Raw genomic sequence first — 19,930 nt, 5'->3', positions numbered from 1 at the left:
TGCCTAATATCTGTACTCTCGCTTTCACCGTCTTATAGGTGGATTTAATGGCTGATATTAGTTTCCCTGGTATTTGTATCTCCTCTAAGTAATTCCATATTTCCTCCCTATTTACCGTTTCAAAAGCTGCTTTTAGATCTACAAAGTCTAGGAAGAGTTCTTAGCCCTCTTCCAATCTTCTTTCGATTGCTCTTCTCACTACGAAAATGTTTTCATTTACTTGTCTTCCTGGTCTAAATATAATTTGTGTAACTCCTAGTATATAAAAAAGGTCCTGAAATTGTTTCCTTGTGGCATGTCTCAGTTAAATATTATGGTTCTTCTTATGTCCCTTCTATACCGTATTTCAGGCATGCGATGCAGTGTACGGAGAATAGAGCCACTGCAAACTAAATGAGAATTGTGTTGACAACGTTGCCGCTCTCAACGGCAGCGGCTGTGAAAGGTAGTATTAGGCAGGTACTTGTAGAGGATTATCGCTGTTAACTGCTGTGAAATACTAACGAATGATTTATTTATGATAATTCATAGAATATCCCGATCAAAGAACAATCTGATCCCAAAAAAAATAAAGGAAGGATGAAACTTTGGGAATAGGTAGATGAAATTGTCTATTATTATATAGGTTGGAAAAAGTTTACAATTCTACATCAAGTTTTTGTAAAATGTAGGGGAATACCCCCTCTCGAAGGTGAAAAATATACATTCAAAATAAGACCGGAATTGAATAAAATGACTAATTCTAAACAACTTTTGTTCTATAGAGTTTTTTCGCTAAGTCAATACTTTTCGATAGTATCACGAAGTTTTTTCCTGGTTTTCCCTCGTGATTTACTATGGAATCTCTAGCGCGAGAATTTTACTGCCATCGTTGCATTTGGTTGTCTTTTTAAAGACAGATCACATGCTATGATTTTTTGTGGCGGATATTTTGAGTTGGAGTTGATTTCATGTAATCGAATGAACTATCTTTTAGTAAAGTCGTCCCAGGAACGCAACTCATCAATATTGGCAATATCATTTTAAAGTCTTATACTTTAAAATGTATAATACATGCCTGAATTGCCGATATAAATCAGTCAGATTAAGGCTATAGGTACATAATTCGCAAATATTTTACGGCTATCCCTACCTTTTCTGTCTTTACATGGCAAGTTACGTGTAGTAAAACTCACACTGGTATGGATATGTACATATTACTAGAATGTCATTCTATTTGACAATGTCATAACAATTAGTTTAAGGAGATGGCTTTTGAATGTTCTTGGATAACTGTTATTTTTTGTATAATTGCAAATTATTAATTCAGTTAATAAATGTGATAATTTTTCCACTAGCTATGTATTCAGTGATTGTAATAATTTATACGTACCTACAAAAAAAAACTACTACTCAATCGAGAAAAGAGGAAAAGTGTTAAAGTGATTTTTTAATAATATATTGTTACTATGGACGCTTACAATTTTGAACATCTTTAACAACAAAATACTTGGATCACAGAATACATCTTGATGTATTCTCTGCTTCTATCTTCCATAAATAATACACAATAAATATCTTTTTATAAAGTTCACCTCTTAAATCAATTATTTATCAAATACACTATATATCAATATTATTTAATCAACAACTAAAAATATTCCCGATTCATGTCAAATAATTATTTAAAATTATCACTGATTGTCAGTGTCTGACTGACAATATTCTATTGTGCGTTGTATGACAAAGATATATTTGGAAAATATTACCACGGACATTGTGTTTATTTTTTTCAAATCCTGAAAAAACCAATAAATATTTTTGAAAAATCTAAACGCAGAATGAAAGACTAGATTATTGCCGAGCGCCGAAAGTCCCTTAGAATAAATAAAAAGTTTATTTTGAATGAGATATTTGAAATTAAAAATAACACTAAATTTTCTCTTAGATTTTCACCCCTGTAACTTATTAAAATAAACATTATAGAAGTTCTCAGGGACTTTCGGCCCTCGCTAATAACGTAATCTTTCATTCTGGGATTAAATTTTTTTAAAATACTTATCAGTTTTCTCAGGATTTGAAAAAAATGAATCCCCATTTGAATAGCATTGCAGCCGAAAAAACGTACCGATCGTCTTAAATAAATTATTAGAAGAATTTTTTACTAAGCAACAACATTTTTGTTTATTTAGTATTATTTTGTATTTTGACAACGACACCCGACTTGGGCGTCGAAACGTTAATAAATTCATTTTTTGGTAAAATTGTGGCTTATTTCCCATCGAAAATACTTAAATACTTTTCGAGTTATTTGCGAGTGAATATGTTCATTTTTAACAAAAAAAAAACATGTTCTTTGACGGTTTTACGGAGATAACTACAAAAAGTAAGTATTTTATTGAAAAAAATATTCTTGGCAAAAATATAGCTTATAGAAAATTGAAAAAAATGGTGTATGCACTAGGTCTGTAGACCCAGTAGAAGTAGAAGCAGAGTTGTAGCTAATGAAAAGTAGGTGCTTCTTCGTCAAATTTCAAATCGAAAATTTCAATGTGAAATAACCTAAAAACGGAGCACTTTTCGGAGAAAATTCATTTCAATTTTTTTAAAGTGTTTAAAAAAATGTTTATTTTTGTTTTCTAAAAAAACTTCTAGCATTAAAAGTGAGTTACGCTCAAAATATTGTAGGTCCCTTTTATTTTTTGGTAAAAAAAATCGCGAAAATCACCCCGTAATTAACATCACAAGTTACCACTTGACAAGTTACTTTGCTTATGTTTTTTTTTATATGATCTGTAAGTTTCATCGGTTCAAAGTGCTTTTTTTTTAAAAGCTGTAGTTAAATGGCTTCAACGAGTAACTAATCACGAGTTTATTCAAATTTTGAACAGCCATAGCATAACCAATTTTTGTCTAACAAGAAAACAAAAAAATCAAAAATATTCAGAAAAGCAAAACGAACATGTTATTACTCTTTCAGATTTTTGGTATTACTAATAATTTTTAAGTTAATTCCATAAAAAAATCCATTTTTTTCAAAATAAAAAAAATGTTTTATTTTATACCCAATTTTTTTCAAAAATGAGCACTTTGAACCAATGAAACTTATAGATAATATAAACAATACATAAGTAAAGTAACCTGTGAAGTAATTTTATACAATTTCGGACTTATTTTGAAAGTATATTTTTTCACCCCCGAGAAAATATTTTTCACACCGTATTTCCCAATTTTTGTAAAATGGAGGGGATATAGAATTGTAAACTTTTTCTTATATAATAATAGACAATTTCAGCTACCTATTCCCAAATTCTCATCCTTCCTTTATTTTTTTGGAGGTTTTCGTAAAATTTTGTGTTCTCTGATCGGGCTAGAATGGCAATCCTGCTTGCAATATGCAACCATACTGGAGATAGTTTGAACATCGGATAACATTTGAAATGGAGAATAGTAATCTTTGTGTTGCGGCTGTATCGGGTCGTGTTTCTGATGCACATGGCATTATTGGTCCTACACTGGCTTTATAAATTCTTGACTTCATCTCAGTGTTAATATGTATATCGGTTTCGCCATGTAGTGTTATTAAGGCACCCTGTCAATCTGTTTGCTTTTTGTACTTGATTTCTCACTCCTTTGTCCAGGTATCCGTAACTGAACAATGTAATTCCAGGGTATTTTATTTCCATTACTTGTTTAATACTGATGCCATCAATTTCTATTTTACATCTGATTGGTTCTGTACTGATTACTATTGTTTTAGTTTTCTGAAATGAAATTGTCATACGGAATTCGTTTGCTCTTTTATTAAAACTGTGGACTAATCTTTGCATACTATCTTCATCCTGGGCTATCAATATTGCGTCGTCTGCGTAACAGAGTATTTTTACTTCTTTGTTTCCCATTTGTATCCTCTTCCATTGTTGACTCTTTTGATGATTTCAACCATGATTAAATAGAAGAGCAAAGGGCTCAATGAGTTCCCTTTCTTATTCCGCTGCCTATGTCTATGGGCTCCCTAAGTTATATATAATAGTTTTTATGACATGTAGGGGAAATTCTTTATAAGTTATTTACAGAAGATGGATTGCATCTTTCAGTCTAACTCTGTCAAATACTTTCTTCAGGTCAATCAGACATAGAAATCATCATCATCAATGACGCTACAACTCTTCGTGAGTCTTTGCCGCGTTTACTATTGCCTTCCATGTTTGTCGGTCCTGTGCCACTCCCATTTTCTCTAGATCTTCTTTGACTGCATCTTTCCACCTTTTTCTAGGCCGCCCTACAGACCTTCTTCCATCTGGCCTTTCCCAGAACACATTGTTTATAAGGCGATTGTCGTTACTGCGTATCACATGCCCTGCCCATCTGAGTCTATTGGCCTTTATATCGCTGGTACCTATGATTAATGTGATTCCTAATACATTTCCAGTGAAAATAATAACTCTTTGATAAGTGTTGGCGATACAATTATTTTTTATATGCGTGTCCGCGAAGATTATAACTCCCAAAATATTAATAACGAAAAGATTTAGTTCATAATAGATGCCGACGAAAACAATTATTTCCCTTTCTGTTTCTGCCGAAGAAAACAATTATTTATGAGAACTTTTTAGTATTATAATTTTCGTGAACCCACAAACAGAAATGATGTTTTTTGCTGATACTCCTCAAAAAACACTTTATTAGGGATTATAATTTTCACAATCATATAATCAAAAATAATATTTTTCGCGGCGTTCATTGAAAGTTCTACTCTTCGCCGCATTTTTCGGAGTTATACTTTTCGTAGGCGGCGGCGATATATCTGACTAGATTTTCTTTTCCGAATAGAGACTCTAGCTCGTCATTGTATCTGCGCCTCCATTCGTTTGTCACGTTGTCTCTGCAAGGGCCATATATCATTCGAAGGATTTTACGTTCCCACACCGGCAATTTATTTATTTCTCTTTTTGTTAGCGTCCATGTTTCGCTTCCACACGCGACTGCTGTTCGTATTATGGTCTTATATATCTCGATTTTTGCACCTCGTGAAAGAAGTTTTGACTTCATTAGATGTTGCATTGCAAAGAAAGATCTGTTTCCTGCCATTATTCTCGTTTCAACTTCTCGCTCTAATTTGTTGTTATTTGTGATTGTTGCTCCTAGATATTTAAATTCTTTAACCACTTCGAAGTTGTGATCGTTTATAGTAATGTTTTGCCTTATTCGCCGTCGTTCTTGTTTTGAGAAGACCATGTATTTTGTTTTGTCTTCATTTATTTTTAGACCGATGTTTAATGCAGCTTCTTCAAAGCTCGAGAAAATATCCGTCATTTCTAATGTTGATTGTGCTACTGCGTCTACATCATCGGCAAAGGCGAGTATGATTTTTGCTCCCAGAGCAGTTATGTCTGGTTTGAATTTGTGATATATTTTCCGCATGACATATTCTAAGGCCAGGTTAAACAACAATGGGGACAACGAATCTCTCTCTCAGTCCAGAATTTACGCAGAAAGCATTTGATATTTTCCCCCTTATTCTAACTTGTGCAAAGGAGTTACTTACACACATTTGTGTTACCGCAGCTAGTTTCTTGGGTACGCCGAGCTCGATCATTGCCTTCCATAATGTTTATTATGCACGATTAATTGAATCATAAGCTTGTTTGAAGTCTATAAATATCTGATGCACGTCCTGATTATATTCCCAATACTTTTCAAGCATTTGTCTTATTGTAAATATTTGATCAATAGTCGATCTGCCAGGCCTAAAACCACACTGGTAGTCACCAACTATTTCTTAGTTTATCTTTTTAATAATATCGAAGCCAATATTTTATACGTAGGGTTGATTAGTGAGATTCCTCTGTAATTCATGCATGAGTCCTTTTTTCCCTTCTTGTGTATGTAGTCCTGTCGCCAGGGGGGGTACAACGGCCTCCTTAATTCAGATGGACTTACCCAAGTTTTTTTCATGTATTTTGACCCGTAGAATACGAATTTTTTGGGTAACAGTTGATCCGGATGTCGATAAGATTGTTATAGACAAAGAACTTGAGGAATTACATAACAGCGATTTCTCGCAAAACAAAATACTTTTTTGTATTTTTTGGTTCATTCTAAGCAAAAAATGTTCTGGTTAGTTTTTTCGTAGGATGCATAGTTTTCGAGATAAGCGCGGTTGAACTTCCAAAAAATCGAAAAATTGCAAATTTTGAACCAGAATAACTTTTGATTAAAAAATAAAATAGCAATTCTGCTTACTGCATTTGAAAGTTCAAGTCAAATTCTATCGGTTTTGATTATTTGCATTGCTAAAAATTAATTTTTTTATTCTTAAACAAAGCTATAAACAGTAATAAACACCTAGTGCGTGAGTGATGTTTTCAATGATTTCTCATTTAAAATCGAACAACTAGGTAGAGTAGGTACTAGTGCAAGCGAGGCAATATCTACGTAGGATGTATTAGAACGCATGTATTAGGTACGGGAAACACTATGTGTTTATAACTTTGCTTGACAATAAAAAAATAAATTTTTAGCAATGAAAATAATCAAAACCGATATAATTTAACTTGAACTTTCAAATACGGTAAGCAGAATTGCTATTTTATATTTAAATCAAAAGTTATTCGGGTTCAAAAATTGCAATTTTTCGATTTTTTGAAATTTTAACAGCGGTTATCTCGAAAACTATGAATCCTACGAAAAAACTTGTTGAAACATTTTTTGCTTAGAATGACCCAAAAAATACGAAAAATTGTTTTGTTTTGCGAGAAATCGCTGTTATGTAATTCCTCAAGTTCTTTGTTTATAACAAATTTATCGACATCCGGATCAACTGTTACCCAACAAATTCGTGTTCTACGGGTCAAAATACATAAAAAAAAACTTGGGTAAGTCCATCTGAATAAAGGAGGCCGTTGTACCCCCCCTGGCGACAGGACTAATGGGTACAATAATACTACCACACCATTATTTCGCCATTATTTCTTGTTGTCATAGAAATGCTGGTTTATTATTATACTCTAGTGCAGAGGTCGGCAACGCGGCGCCCGCGGGCGCCACTGCGCCCTTCAATAAATTTTAATGCGCCCTTGAACTATTGTTAATTTAGACAAGAAATTCAAAACGCATATTTTTTATCTTATATTTGTTAGGTTAAAAATAGTTGGCGCCCGCCATGAATTTTTAATTTAGTATTTCACTCTTTACATTAAAAATGTTGCCGACCTCTGCTCTAGTGATTTCTCAGTAATTTGCTTTAACACGAATATTGCATCTGTACACGATCTTCCAGTACGAAAACCCCGTCATTCATCTGTTATACTTATCCTGATTCATTAGTTCTTGATTAAATATTACGTTTATATGGAATAATTAACAATTTATTGTAATGAAAATTACATTTTAACTACTGTTTGTAATTCATCCATTACAACTGATCAGTCTATTAAGAGATAAGAATAATTTGATTAAAAGTATAAATAAAAACTTACCTGTCAAGACCCATATGCAAACAATAAAAACTGACAAAGAAAGGGAAAACAATTCAGCGGCAGTGAACCGTCCACACATCCCAAAGGAGATCTTCTTGCCATCGGAACACGGTCCCATTATGTATTGACACATTGGCAATAGGAGAAAGGCAAGTGCAACTGTTGCGATCACTGGAAAAGAAGAAAACAATTTACATTCAAAGTGTTTGTTTAAAAATTATTTATGTTACGCTGGTATTATTTCGATTCTTAGCCTTAAGAGCGCAGGCGCAAAATTTCGGGCCAATGCTTTTTAAATGCATTAATTTTTTTCGAATCCTGAGAAAACAAATAAATATTTTTCAAAAATTTAAACGCAAAATGAAAGATTACATTATTGCCGAGGGCCAAAAGTCCCTTAGAATAAACAAAAAGTTTCTTTTGAATGAGATATGTATTTGAAATTAAAAATCACACTCAATTTTTCTTAGTTTTTCACCCCTGTAACTTATTAAAATAAACATTATAGAAGTTTTTAGGAATTTTCAGCCCTTGGTAATAATGTAATCTTTCATTCTGCGTTTAAAATTTTCAAAAATACTTATTACATAGTTTTCTCAGGATTCGAAAAAAAATAAATGCATTTAAAAAGCATTGGCCCGAAACTTTGCGCCTACCCTCTTGGCAAACTTGTAAGCTCTACTTCAAAGCGGGGTTGATATTATTTAATTTTATTATTTTTTTTATTTAGCTAATGCCTCGACAACTAATGGCCATTGGCATGGTAGGTACAGTGAATTTTGCAGTTACGTACCTAGTGTCATGTGTAGTGTGTGTGTTGAGTAAGTGTCTTGTTACTTTGTATGAATTCAAGAATTTTTTTGTAATTTGGTAACAACGTCAACTTAGATCTCTGACGTAGATAATGGCGTGCAACGGTATATACAGGGTGTTTCATTGGGAAAGTAACATACGTTAACTGTAGAAAGAGGACACTTAGGCGGTCTCAAAAATACCATACTTAATGGGTCTTACTCCATTAATAACAAAGATACTGGGTGTTTTATCTACTTTGCCATTTTCTTAATTGGTTCATAACTTTTTAACCACACTGTATATTTATTTTATATTTGGCACGCAAATATCATTTAAGGTGTACAATAAATTAATTTATTTACAATTGTAAAAAAACCAGGTCCGGATTAAAAAATATTTGAAAAATGTTCCGACCCAAAAACAACACCCTGTACATTAAATGTTTTTAAAATCGATTTTTCAGTTGAAAAGAGGATAAAAACCAAATTTAGTGGTATACTTTGAGTTTTCGGCAAAATGATTTTTCTGGTCAAACTTTGAGTATGAATTCTGAAATTATGTGAATTGCGAGAGCTCTAAGTAGAAAAAAATTTAAATACAGCTTACAACTTGTCAACCGCACTGTATATTGATTTTATATTTAACACGCGAATATTCTTTTAGGTGCCCAATCAATTAATTTATTTACAATTATAAAAAATCCAGGTCCGGATTAAAAAATATTGCATAAATGTTCCGACCCAAAAAAATACCCTGTATATTAAATTTTTTTAAAATGGATTTTGCATTTGAAAAGAGGATGAAAAACTAAATTTAGTAGTATACTTTGAATTTTCGGCAAAATGATTTTTCTGGTAAAATTTTGAACTTGAATTCTGAAATTATGTCAATTGCGAGAGCTCTAAACAGAAAAAATTAAAATGCGACTTAATTTTAATTAATACCATTATTTAATCTAAATTGGTAAAATGTTAACATTTCAGTGTTTTTTAATTATGTGCGACAAATAGTTTATGGCGAATATTCATCTTTAAATAATGAATAAATAATAAAGGGTCAATAAAGAATACATCAATTTAATCAACAAAGTATCTAAAAATTATAACAAACAGCGAAAATTTGCAATATAATAACTATTCAGAACTAAAGCACTTATTCAAAATTACCACCATAACAAATTATTGTTATGTGTGCAAATGTTAATATTTTACCAATTTATAAAATAATGGTATTAATTAAAATTAAGTCATATTTTAATTTATTTTACTTTGAGCTTCGCAATGCACATAATTTCATAATTCAAATTCAAAATTTTACCAGAAAAATCATTTTGCCGAAAATTCAAAGTATACCCCTAAATTTAGTTTTTCATATTATTTTCAAATGCAAAATCCATTTAAAAAAAATTTAATATATAGGGTATTTTTTTGGGTCGGAACATTTATGCAATATTTTTTAATACTCGTAAACGCCTCGTAACGCACTCCATGTAAGTTTATAAATGTCTCTAAACGCAACCAAGGTGTTGTGTTTTCAATTAAAATTACTCGGTGTATAAATTACATTGTGTATAAATTTTTTGGTTCTGATTTCTTTCACAAAACTAGTGTAGATTATCAAGAAATTATGACACATATTGAAACTTTTATTTAATTGAATTTTATAATCAATTGTAATAATGTCCCTATTATGCTTGAACCTTGTGTAACACCATAGGCGGCATAGGCGATTCAAATGGCTCAAAATATTTAAGCTTTGCCGACAGGAATTTTTAGTCTGTATTTTCGAATATCTTTTATAACTATTTTATCACTGATTTGTAACGTTACTTCTCACAAGACAAATTTAATTTTTGTAATATTTTTCCCAATCTGTTTGTGAGGCAAATTTTCATCATCATCATGCACTTTTCATCTTTTTATCTTATATTCCAAAATATTCTCCTTTTTCTGGGACTTTTAACGCTACTCCTCCTCCACTGCTTTACTTTTCTTTTTTTTTTGTAGTACTTGAGTTATCGCACATGTAAAATCTGCTACATCCGTGATGTTAAATATTACCAAAAATATTTTTCAACAACTTGGGTTATTTTCATTATAGATATAGTGTCATATGATTCTTGTTTTACAAATGAGTGAAAGTTACTGTAGGTAAAAAAGTCGCGTGCTCTCTACAGTTGCAATAGAATTATTATTAATGTTCCGTTGAAGATTCCTCAGGCCATGAACACTATTACCATGACGTAAACTTATTTATGTTTGTTCGACTATATGCATGTAATCTCTTTAAAATAAATATAAATATTCAAGCACATTTACATTGTTAATTTTTTTATTTTGGCAGGAAATATAAAATTACTGACTTTTTATTACTAAATTTACATTAATATGTTTACTAAAATATATCTATTTTTTTTTTAATTGTATTATAAAACTAATCTTCCAGGATCTGAGAATACACTGTTTATCTGGCTAAAAGTTTGTGCTCTGTCCATATTAAAACATGTTTCACGGGAATAAGGTTAAACGAATTTTTGCAATGGTTCTCATACCAATATTCAGAAATTGTTAGAAGTGGTAATATAACTCTGGTTAATATATTTACCACTTTGCATTACATAAAAATAGGGTCAGTAGATAGGCACAGTATGAAGAATTGCTGAAAACGTGGGGCCAAAACTCTAAATATAATACAACAATTTGGACATAAATGTGTACTGTAGTCTGTTTTTAAACAAGAGGAGTAATTCAAATTTTCCGCGCCATAAAGCTTGTTTGTAATTGGTCCAACCTCAGGCAAGTTTACTCCACTGTTATCAAATTTTGACACTAATGACATTTATAAAATTTTGACACTCTTAACATTTCAAAGGTTAATTAAGTTATGTCAGCGATTTTTTGTATTTTCTGCGTTATTCCTTTAATTTTTAGATTTTTAGTCTACTTTTATTTAAAAAACAGTTGTTTTTAGAACTCTTTAGCGACGTATTAGTATAATATATGTGTGGATTACCGTCGTAGGCCGATATGATCAACCAAAAAAGAAGATGTATTTGGTAATATTTCTAGTGACTTTCTTGGGTGTGAATCTGTCTTGTTTAGTCCTCTTGGTTTAAAAACAAACCATAGACTTTCGACCTTGCTGATTAGGAATTTGATGTCAAAATTGAAACACTTAAAATTACGGATCGAATATGGTGGGCCTAACTTCACATATTTCGGATCATTTGGACATAAATAGATATTTTTTTAACTTCGTTGATTAAGAACTTGATATCAAAATTAAAAAGTTCAAAATGGCCAATCCGATATGGCGGACCAAATTTCATAAAATTTGTATTAATAGGACATAAATCGGCACTGGAAGGTTTCCGACTGAATACGATTATGATTAAATGTTAAAATTTAGAAAAATTAGACAACACTGTACTTATAAAAATTTTGTATAATTATTTCTTTTTGAGACAAATATTTTCGAAAATTGTGAAATAAAATAGAAGTTAATAGGTTACCTGATAGAAAAACGGAAATTATCTTGAAATTGATGTGTTATGGAGTGGTAAATATTGCTACCAGGATGCGTTTGAGCATTTACCTCTGGTAAAGATTTGTACCGCTATATCTACACACTGAAAGAAAAGTTGTAAAAGAGAAAAACATGTATTTCAAACTTCATTTCTGATGATATATAGAAAAACATTCTTTGCATAATGCTACATCACTTTTTTGGCTGTTTCTTATTTGAACTGCAGTTAGAACATCTATGGTAGTGCCTTTAATTTTGCTTTTTTTGGCCCTTTTAATTCCGACTTTTTTTTGATAAAATCGTATTCATGTCACAAACCACAAAAATTGCCATGTATTCAGGGAAAATAATTGTAAAGTTTGTAAAAAAAATTAGGTAAGATATATTTTCAATGTTGAATAGATTAATATAACTTTCATAAATCAATAATATTACCTCTTTATTATGACAAAACGTTTTTTACGCTATATTTTACACCACTACACTTTTTATTATCCAAAATTTCAATAAACAAACTAAAAAAACTAACATAAATTATTATAACAATGACACTCGTAAAGTACCCTACACAAATGCATACTGGTAGCTATCTTTACCACTCAATGACTTTCGGATTGGTGTAGGAATAAATGAATCGTGTAGTGTCTAATTTCACCAAATATCCTCTGCAGCAGTACTGTTGGTGCTTATGGTCTAGTACCCACTGCTAGAAAAATAACTTTTAATAAGTGGTAAATATAGCTACCACTGGCACTTAAAGGGTTAAGAGAAGACCAAGTTGTACTTACCAGCTGTGCATATTGCGAACAACATCTGCATAGAATCGAAAAAGAAAAACATGACCAACAATGACACACTAGCCCCCAAAGGCAAACATAGCGCCTGCATGGTGTCCAACGTCTGGACGCCGTTCTCTGCGGGAACGCTCTGGGGGGGATTCAGCAGGGAATTCGTTGTACCGTTGGCGCGTTCCCTGGCTTCTTGCTCCATGTTAAGGCTGCGAAACGATCCGTACACGATGAGCAACATTGATATTAGGAACGTGGACACCCGGCTCGAGTCCATTATGGAGTAGGCCCACTGGTATTCGACTGTTTGGCTTTGAGTGTCTGCCATTACGGCAGTTTTTCTTTTGTCACTATCTGAAACAAAATAACATTCAAGTTTAACTATTTCCGATAGAGTTTTACCAAGTATAAACTTTTAACTTTAGCTTTTGTAAATACATGACGTGAAAAAACTGTGGGAGGTTTTGGACAATACACACATATCTGCAACTGTCATCAAAGCCATACAATCCCTCTATAAAGATTCTATGTCAAGAGTAAAGAGAGGTAACCACCTGTCATCTAGCTTCCAAGAAACAAAAGGCCTTAAACAAGGGTGCTGCTTATCTCCCATTCTTTTCAATATATATACCGACGGTGCTCTCAGACTTTGGAAACAGAAATGCAGTGGTATGGGTATACCAATCGGAGACATAACATTATACACTTTGAACTACGCAGACGACCAGGTGGTAGTTGCCCAAGATAAGGAAGACTTAGAATATATGACTAGAAAATTGATGGAAGAATACAGGAAATGGGGTTTAGAGGTAAACATAAGGAAAACACAATATCTACACATCGGTAACCAAATACAACAGGAGGACCTAGATCTTGACGGAAGTGACTACATCAGGGGTTGTACGGAGTATATATATCTAGGGATTAAATTAACAAATAGTGGAAGAACGGAACCCAGTATAGATGATAGAGTGACGAAGGCTAGAAAGGTTACTAGAGCCCTGAACCCTGTCTTATGGCAATATAACATAAATTTAAATACAAAAATGAGGATGTACGACGCTATTCTGAAACCAATTTTAACGTATGGCTCCGAAGTGTGGCAAATGACAAAAAAATCCGAAAATAAGCTGCTTACCACTGAAATGGATTTTTTTAGAAGATCTACCAGAATATCGAGATGGGACCATGTTCGAAATAAACAGATCAGAGAAAAAGTAGGTAAGCAGAAAACAATAGTGGACGAGGTACAACGAAACCAACTTACCTGGTATGGACACGTCCAACGAATGGGAGATGAAAGATTACCAAAAATTACAATGAGATGGATACCGCCAGAAAAACGGAAAAGAGGAAGGCCACCGACCTCCTGGAAACAAGGAATTACAAAAGCCATGTCAGAAAGAAATCTTCAAGAAAATGACTGGCTAGATCGACAGGCTTGGCGATTGGGTACCGGAAGGCGTAGAACGCTATAGAACCGGTTATATATATATATATATATATATATATATATATATATATATATATATATATATATATTGATGTGATCTTGATTATTGATATGAGATAATATTCTTATATGTCATTTAATTTAATCAATGCATTAATAATAATCTAATTAATTTACCAGATCACATATCAATATGTTTTCAATCTCAGGGCTTTTTATAAAATGAATTACTTACTTACGTGGCTTCTAAGTATTTCTCAATGGTTCCTAATCGGGATAGGAAAGAAAAGAGTAAAATAATACACACATATGGGTTACAATTATAATCAAAATATTGTTTATTTTATTTAAATGGCAATCACTGCTTAATATTTGCTATATCTTATTATTCCTAAACATAACATTTACACATGGGAATCTTATTTCCTTTTGGTTTCCAATTGAAAGTTTGTATTAACATTTAACTATTATGATTTATTAGCAACAATTCTATTTAAGTTTGATGAAGCTTTTCTGATATTATTGATTATGTTCTTCAATTTTAAATGTGGTATTTAATACGAAAAACCCATACATTCATGTCCAAACAAATGAGACTGACCTTTTTCTGGTGAACTGAGAATGTCTTCACACAAGACCCGTTTCCTGCTATCCTTGGCTGCGATCAAAACCTCGTCCTGGCTTCCAGTAATGTTCTCCTTTGAAACTAGCTCGTATAGCTCTCGTTCCTGCTTCTGTCGTGATGCTGTGTTCTACCTTTTTCGAAACTGCAATCAGCTACCGGGAACTCTTGGCTCAAGGAGGTTCTTTACTCTCAACCTGGCCTACCTCTCGTTCCACGATAGATACTCCACACTCACGGAACTACACCGGCTTTCTCACTCTCCGTACACTACCGTCTACTACTGGACTTCATTTCTCGACAGCTCAAAACATTCTGATCTCTATTTGTCATTCATTCCCCTACTTTCTAAATATCCCTTCCAGATTCACAAATCAACCTTCCACCACCAACTCTCATTCGCAGTATTCCTCAAAACCAATTTTTAATCTTTCTAAATATGCTTAATGGATTTCAAAAAAAAAATAGTTAATTCCCATTCTAAAATTACTTTCTACTATTTACAAAATGTAATGACCTATTATCTACTTCAACTGAGTCTTATTTAGCATAGGCTAATGATCGAACCTTCCGCGAACAACGATAATGACCTATTATCGATTTCAACTGAGTCTTATTTAGCATAGGCTAATGATCGAACCTTCCGCGAACAACGATGATGGTACGCGCCATTCACTTTGTTTATTCTAGTCGCATTGTCCGAGTTTCGTAAGCTTCTTCTAATCACTTCTTAAAATTACATATGACAATTTGTTGTATACAGGTTGTTCTAAATTTATATGCCCGTGGTTGAGAAAATTGAAAATATTTTATATTAAATTGAATTATGCTTATAATTATCAAAATTTAATTTTCATATCAAATAGAAATATAACAATATATATATATATATATATATATATATATATATATATATATATATATATATATATATATATATATATATATATATAAATACATGATAAAAAAAGAAGACCCTAGAAAACGTTACACAAAGTGTACTCCGCAGATCCCGGTGCTCCACGAAGCCTCTAGTAGGGCTCTTCCTACAGCTTTTCGCTGGGAGCATTAATTATGATTATAGGTCACGTGGTACTCTCTCGCATCGAAAAGAATTCACATCGACTAACAAGAGAACAACTTTACACGCCATTCTGAACACGAATAGCAAACTGCTACAGTTAGTTACGAAGATAAACTGAAAGAATGGGAAAGCTATATCAAAATTCTTTTTAACGGCATACGTGAAGAACCAAGAAGATTAAACAACCACACGAAGGACCAAAAATTCTGAAAACTGAAATTATAAATGCCATTAATCAACTCAAAACAAATAAGAGCCCAGGTCCAGATGGAATATACCCAGAACTTTTGAACTTGATCAGTGAAGAAAACATCGAAATATTAATGATTGTCCTTTTATTCAATCGCATTTATGATACAGGAAAAGTGCCCAAAGACTGGCTAGAATCAATATTCATCCAACTACCAAAACAGCCAAACCACCAAAAACAGCCAACACTGCCACGAGTTCCGTCTGATCAGCCCTATGAGTCACGCAGTAAAAGTCCTATTGAAAGTCGTACATAACCAAATCTATAAAAAGTGCGAAACGATCAACGATCATCGGAAACGATCAGTTTGGATTCAGAGCCGGCATGGAAACGAGAGAAGACCTGTTTAGTTTACTAGCTCTTACCCAAAAATGCTAAATTCAACAGAAAGATATATTTTTATGCTTCGTAGACTTCGAAAAAGTATTTGATAGAGTAAAACACGATCTACGATTAGAACGATTACAAGAATTCGGTTTAGATGGAAAGACATAAAAAATTTATGTATGTATACTGGAACCAAAGCCGAATTAGGATCGAAGGTTTCACGTCCGCAGATATAGAAAGTAGGAGGGGAGTTAGACAAGGATGTGTTTTGTCACCCCTGCTATTGAATCTTTATCTCGAATTTCTATTTAGAGGTACAGGAGGATTTCAAGGATGGAGTCAAGGTGAATGGCGTAAACATTAATCAACAGCATCAGATACGCTGATGATACGGAGTTGATTGCGGATTCCGACTTGGGTCTAGAACGACTCATCATCGATAGGACCAAATCAATCTGTGAGCAATTCGATATGAAAATAAACATTAAGAAAACCAAAGTGATGTCAATCCAAAAAAACCAAAATGTACCTCAACCTTGCACAATAAACGGGCACATTTTAGAACAGGTCAATAAATTTAAGTACCTGGGGTGTTGGATCGACAGCAGCATAAATCCTGATCTAGAAATAAGATCGAGAATAGAACAGGCCAGAAAATCATTCGAAAAAATCAAAAGACTGCTATGTGATTCTCGAAATTCGACTACGTGTATCAAAATGCTACATCTGGTCGACTATTTTCTATGCAGATGAAACGTGGACCCTTAAAACATCAACCGTAAACAAATTGGAGGCCTTTGAAATGCAGAGTCCGTGTACGAATAATCCTAATAGTCGAGGAAATAAAGCTGAAAAAATGGCAAAACCTCACAATTTTTTCGTCCAGCATCGATTTGTACAAAAATTTGGCATTAGGCTCATTACACCCTCTAGTTCATTTTCTATATTGAGCCTTTGTACACTTTTAGTTTTTTAAGGGTGAAAACTACCCCTACTTGTAAAAAAATATAAAATAACATTTTAAACTTTAATATTGTGAACATTTGGTTCTTATTAGTTACATAATGATTATGAAGAGTACACTGCAAAAAGAGGGAATGTCAATAAAGTACAATTGTGAGAAAACTGGTTTTAAAGGTTTAGACTATCCCCGTTTTTGCTTGCTACCACATATATTTAAATGCTTTTTTATCAGTGACTGTCACCGTTTCAGCTTTGAACGATGGTTGACATTAATCTGCTATATTCAGAGTAACTGTTACCAACATTAACTCGAAAAATGAAAAAAACTGACATTCCCCCTTTTTGCACTGTACTCTTCGATTGTTTTATGCTTTAAGATATACTATCATAATATTTCAACCCTTAAAACCACCCTTGTTGGAGCTATATATAAAAAATTTACTTATCCTAAAATAATAATTTCGGCTTGGATCGATTTACTTAAAAATTTGGGATTAGGATCATCTCACCCTGTACATATTATATATCATGCTTAAGGGCGTTGATTATTTTTAGGGATGTAAAGTACCCCTTAATGTCAAAAATTATATAAAAACATTGTAAACTTTAATATGGGTAAAATTTGGTTTTGATTGGTTAAATAATGATTGTTTTATACTTTAGGATATAATATCATAATATTTCAAAACCACCCTTAATAACATTACAGTTTTTATAAGTAGATATTTTAATAGATCTATACAGAAAAAAAAGTAGAATTAAAGAATTACAAAATCATTTATTTACACAAAAATACGAATTTACAAACATGTACAAATACAAATAGTTTTTTAGCCATCTTCCAGTATACGAACCGGTTCTGTGGTATTATACATACATTGAAAATTATCCATAAGCGGACTATCCAAATTTTTCGAAAAAAAAAATCGTTTTATAAACATATCTCTTTCATTTTTGGCGATAAAAAGTTTTTTCAAAAATGACTAGGATTTTTGAAGAGTTATAAGACTGTGTAAACTAAATTCCGTTAGATCCCTTAGTTTTTAATTAGTTTTTAGTTAGGGTGGGTTTAAAGGGCTCGAATAAGGGGGTGTTTGCTCGTAAATAGAGGTTTTAAATAGCTATATCTCGCTAACTGTTCACTATAATGAAAATCTATGCAAAAGGGAATTTTAGTTATTAAAAAACCTACAATTTAGTAGTCCATCATTTTTTTCGTATCTCCAGTATTTTCGGAGATCTTTTGAAGTAAAAGGTGAAAAATGGGAAATTCCAAAAAATTAATTTTTCTTTAAACTCCAATTTTTCTAAAATTAGGCCTTTTAAATAGGTCAAACTTCTTGGGTGTATTATTGATAATACAAATATAAAAGGAATTACAGAAAGGTGAAGACCAATTTTTAATTAGGAGGGTAGTTAGGGGGTTGTTTTCAGTGATTTTTTCATAGAGAAAAGCAGGTACCGACCTTTCTTGATCATAAGTCGCTTAATTTTCAGGCTAGAAACTTTTTATTATTATTTTTTGAAAGGCCTAACTGTATACTTGAAAAAAGATTATTTAAGTTTTCCTCGAAAAATGCAAAGTTATGCCGTTATTTTACTTTGAATATTTCAAATTATGCATTTGACGAAAAAAGCTAACTTTTAACATGCCGTATCTCGGTTTGTATTGGTCTTAAAGATATTACAGAAAAAGAATTTGGTTTGTGTTACTAAAAGATACAATTTTGATATCTACAGTTTTTTTGATTAGATGCATATTTTTCGAGGTATTCTCAAAAAACCCTCTAAAAAAGTCGATTTTTTCATCGAAAAACTGTTACTTTAAGCGCGAATAACTCGAAAAATATTAGTTTTACGAAGAAAATGTAAAACACATTTTTTTCTTAGAATTACTTTTTACATCGATTTACATGGTTAAAATGTAATAAAAAATTCCCGCCCCCGAGATGGGGTGGCAACCACCCCCAAGGTTTTAGCGTACAGCGGCATGATATAGAAAATGATCGTTGGACTATTCCCTACCTTTTGTGAAAATTTCAAGTAAATCCATGCTGGACGAAAAAATTGCGAGCCAAAATGCTTCATTTCCTCGACTATAATAACAGCGCGCAGGTGCACTTTGGACAGGCTCGTTTAAGGACTATTTGCACACGGACTCGGCGCTGACTTCGAAAACCAACGTGCACTATGGACACGCCCTTTAGGCTCTATGCACATTTGCGTCTTTTTAATCGGCGTGCACGCTGCGAGCAAGTCGGTTGAGATATGCAAATGAAATTTGGTAGGTTTTAAGAGGTATTGATTGCGTTTTTTTGAACTACAATTAAGAATTTTATATTCACCATTGGCGTGCATACAGGTAATATGACCCGTTTTTAAAACCCACCCATTTGCATATCTCAACCGGTTTTAGTGCTGTAAATAAGTCGTCAGTTTGTAAGAAAAATTTCAACACCCCGTATCTCGGAAACGAAGCATTTGCGAACATACGTTTATAAAGTAAACTGTCATTTCTTTTTCATGCATAATTACCCCTTAAAGTTTGTCGCACACCCTGAATTGATGAAAAACATCACACATAAGCGATTGAATAAAAAAACAGAATGTTAGGAAAATCTGAGGCTCTAGTTGGGTTTTAATTTCGGTATTTTATAAATGCT

At 32.6% G+C, this 19,930-nt stretch overlaps 1 protein-coding gene across 1 annotated transcript in view; it reads right to left on the bottom strand.

The window, feature by feature from the left end:
- The window catches only part of LOC114327146 (signal peptide peptidase-like 3), an 85,780-nt gene that overhangs the window by 44,601 nt on the left and 21,249 nt on the right, over positions 1 to 19,930 (bottom strand). Inside the window, exons 2-3 of the mRNA XM_050648821.1 lie at positions 12,569 to 12,922; positions 7,461 to 7,631 (exon numbers count right to left, since the gene is read on the bottom strand). Coding sequence (XP_050504778.1) covers positions 7,461 to 7,631; positions 12,569 to 12,896 — 499 coding nt within the window. The 5' untranslated portion in view covers positions 12,897 to 12,922. The remainder of the gene's footprint in view (positions 1 to 7,460; positions 7,632 to 12,568; positions 12,923 to 19,930) is intronic.

This window comes from Diabrotica virgifera, chromosome 4 (genome assembly GCF_917563875.1).
Source record: "Diabrotica virgifera virgifera chromosome 4, PGI_DIABVI_V3a".
NCBI lineage: Eukaryota > Metazoa > Arthropoda > Insecta > Coleoptera > Chrysomelidae > Diabrotica > Diabrotica virgifera.
This window is presented reverse-complemented; position numbering and strand designations above follow the sequence as displayed.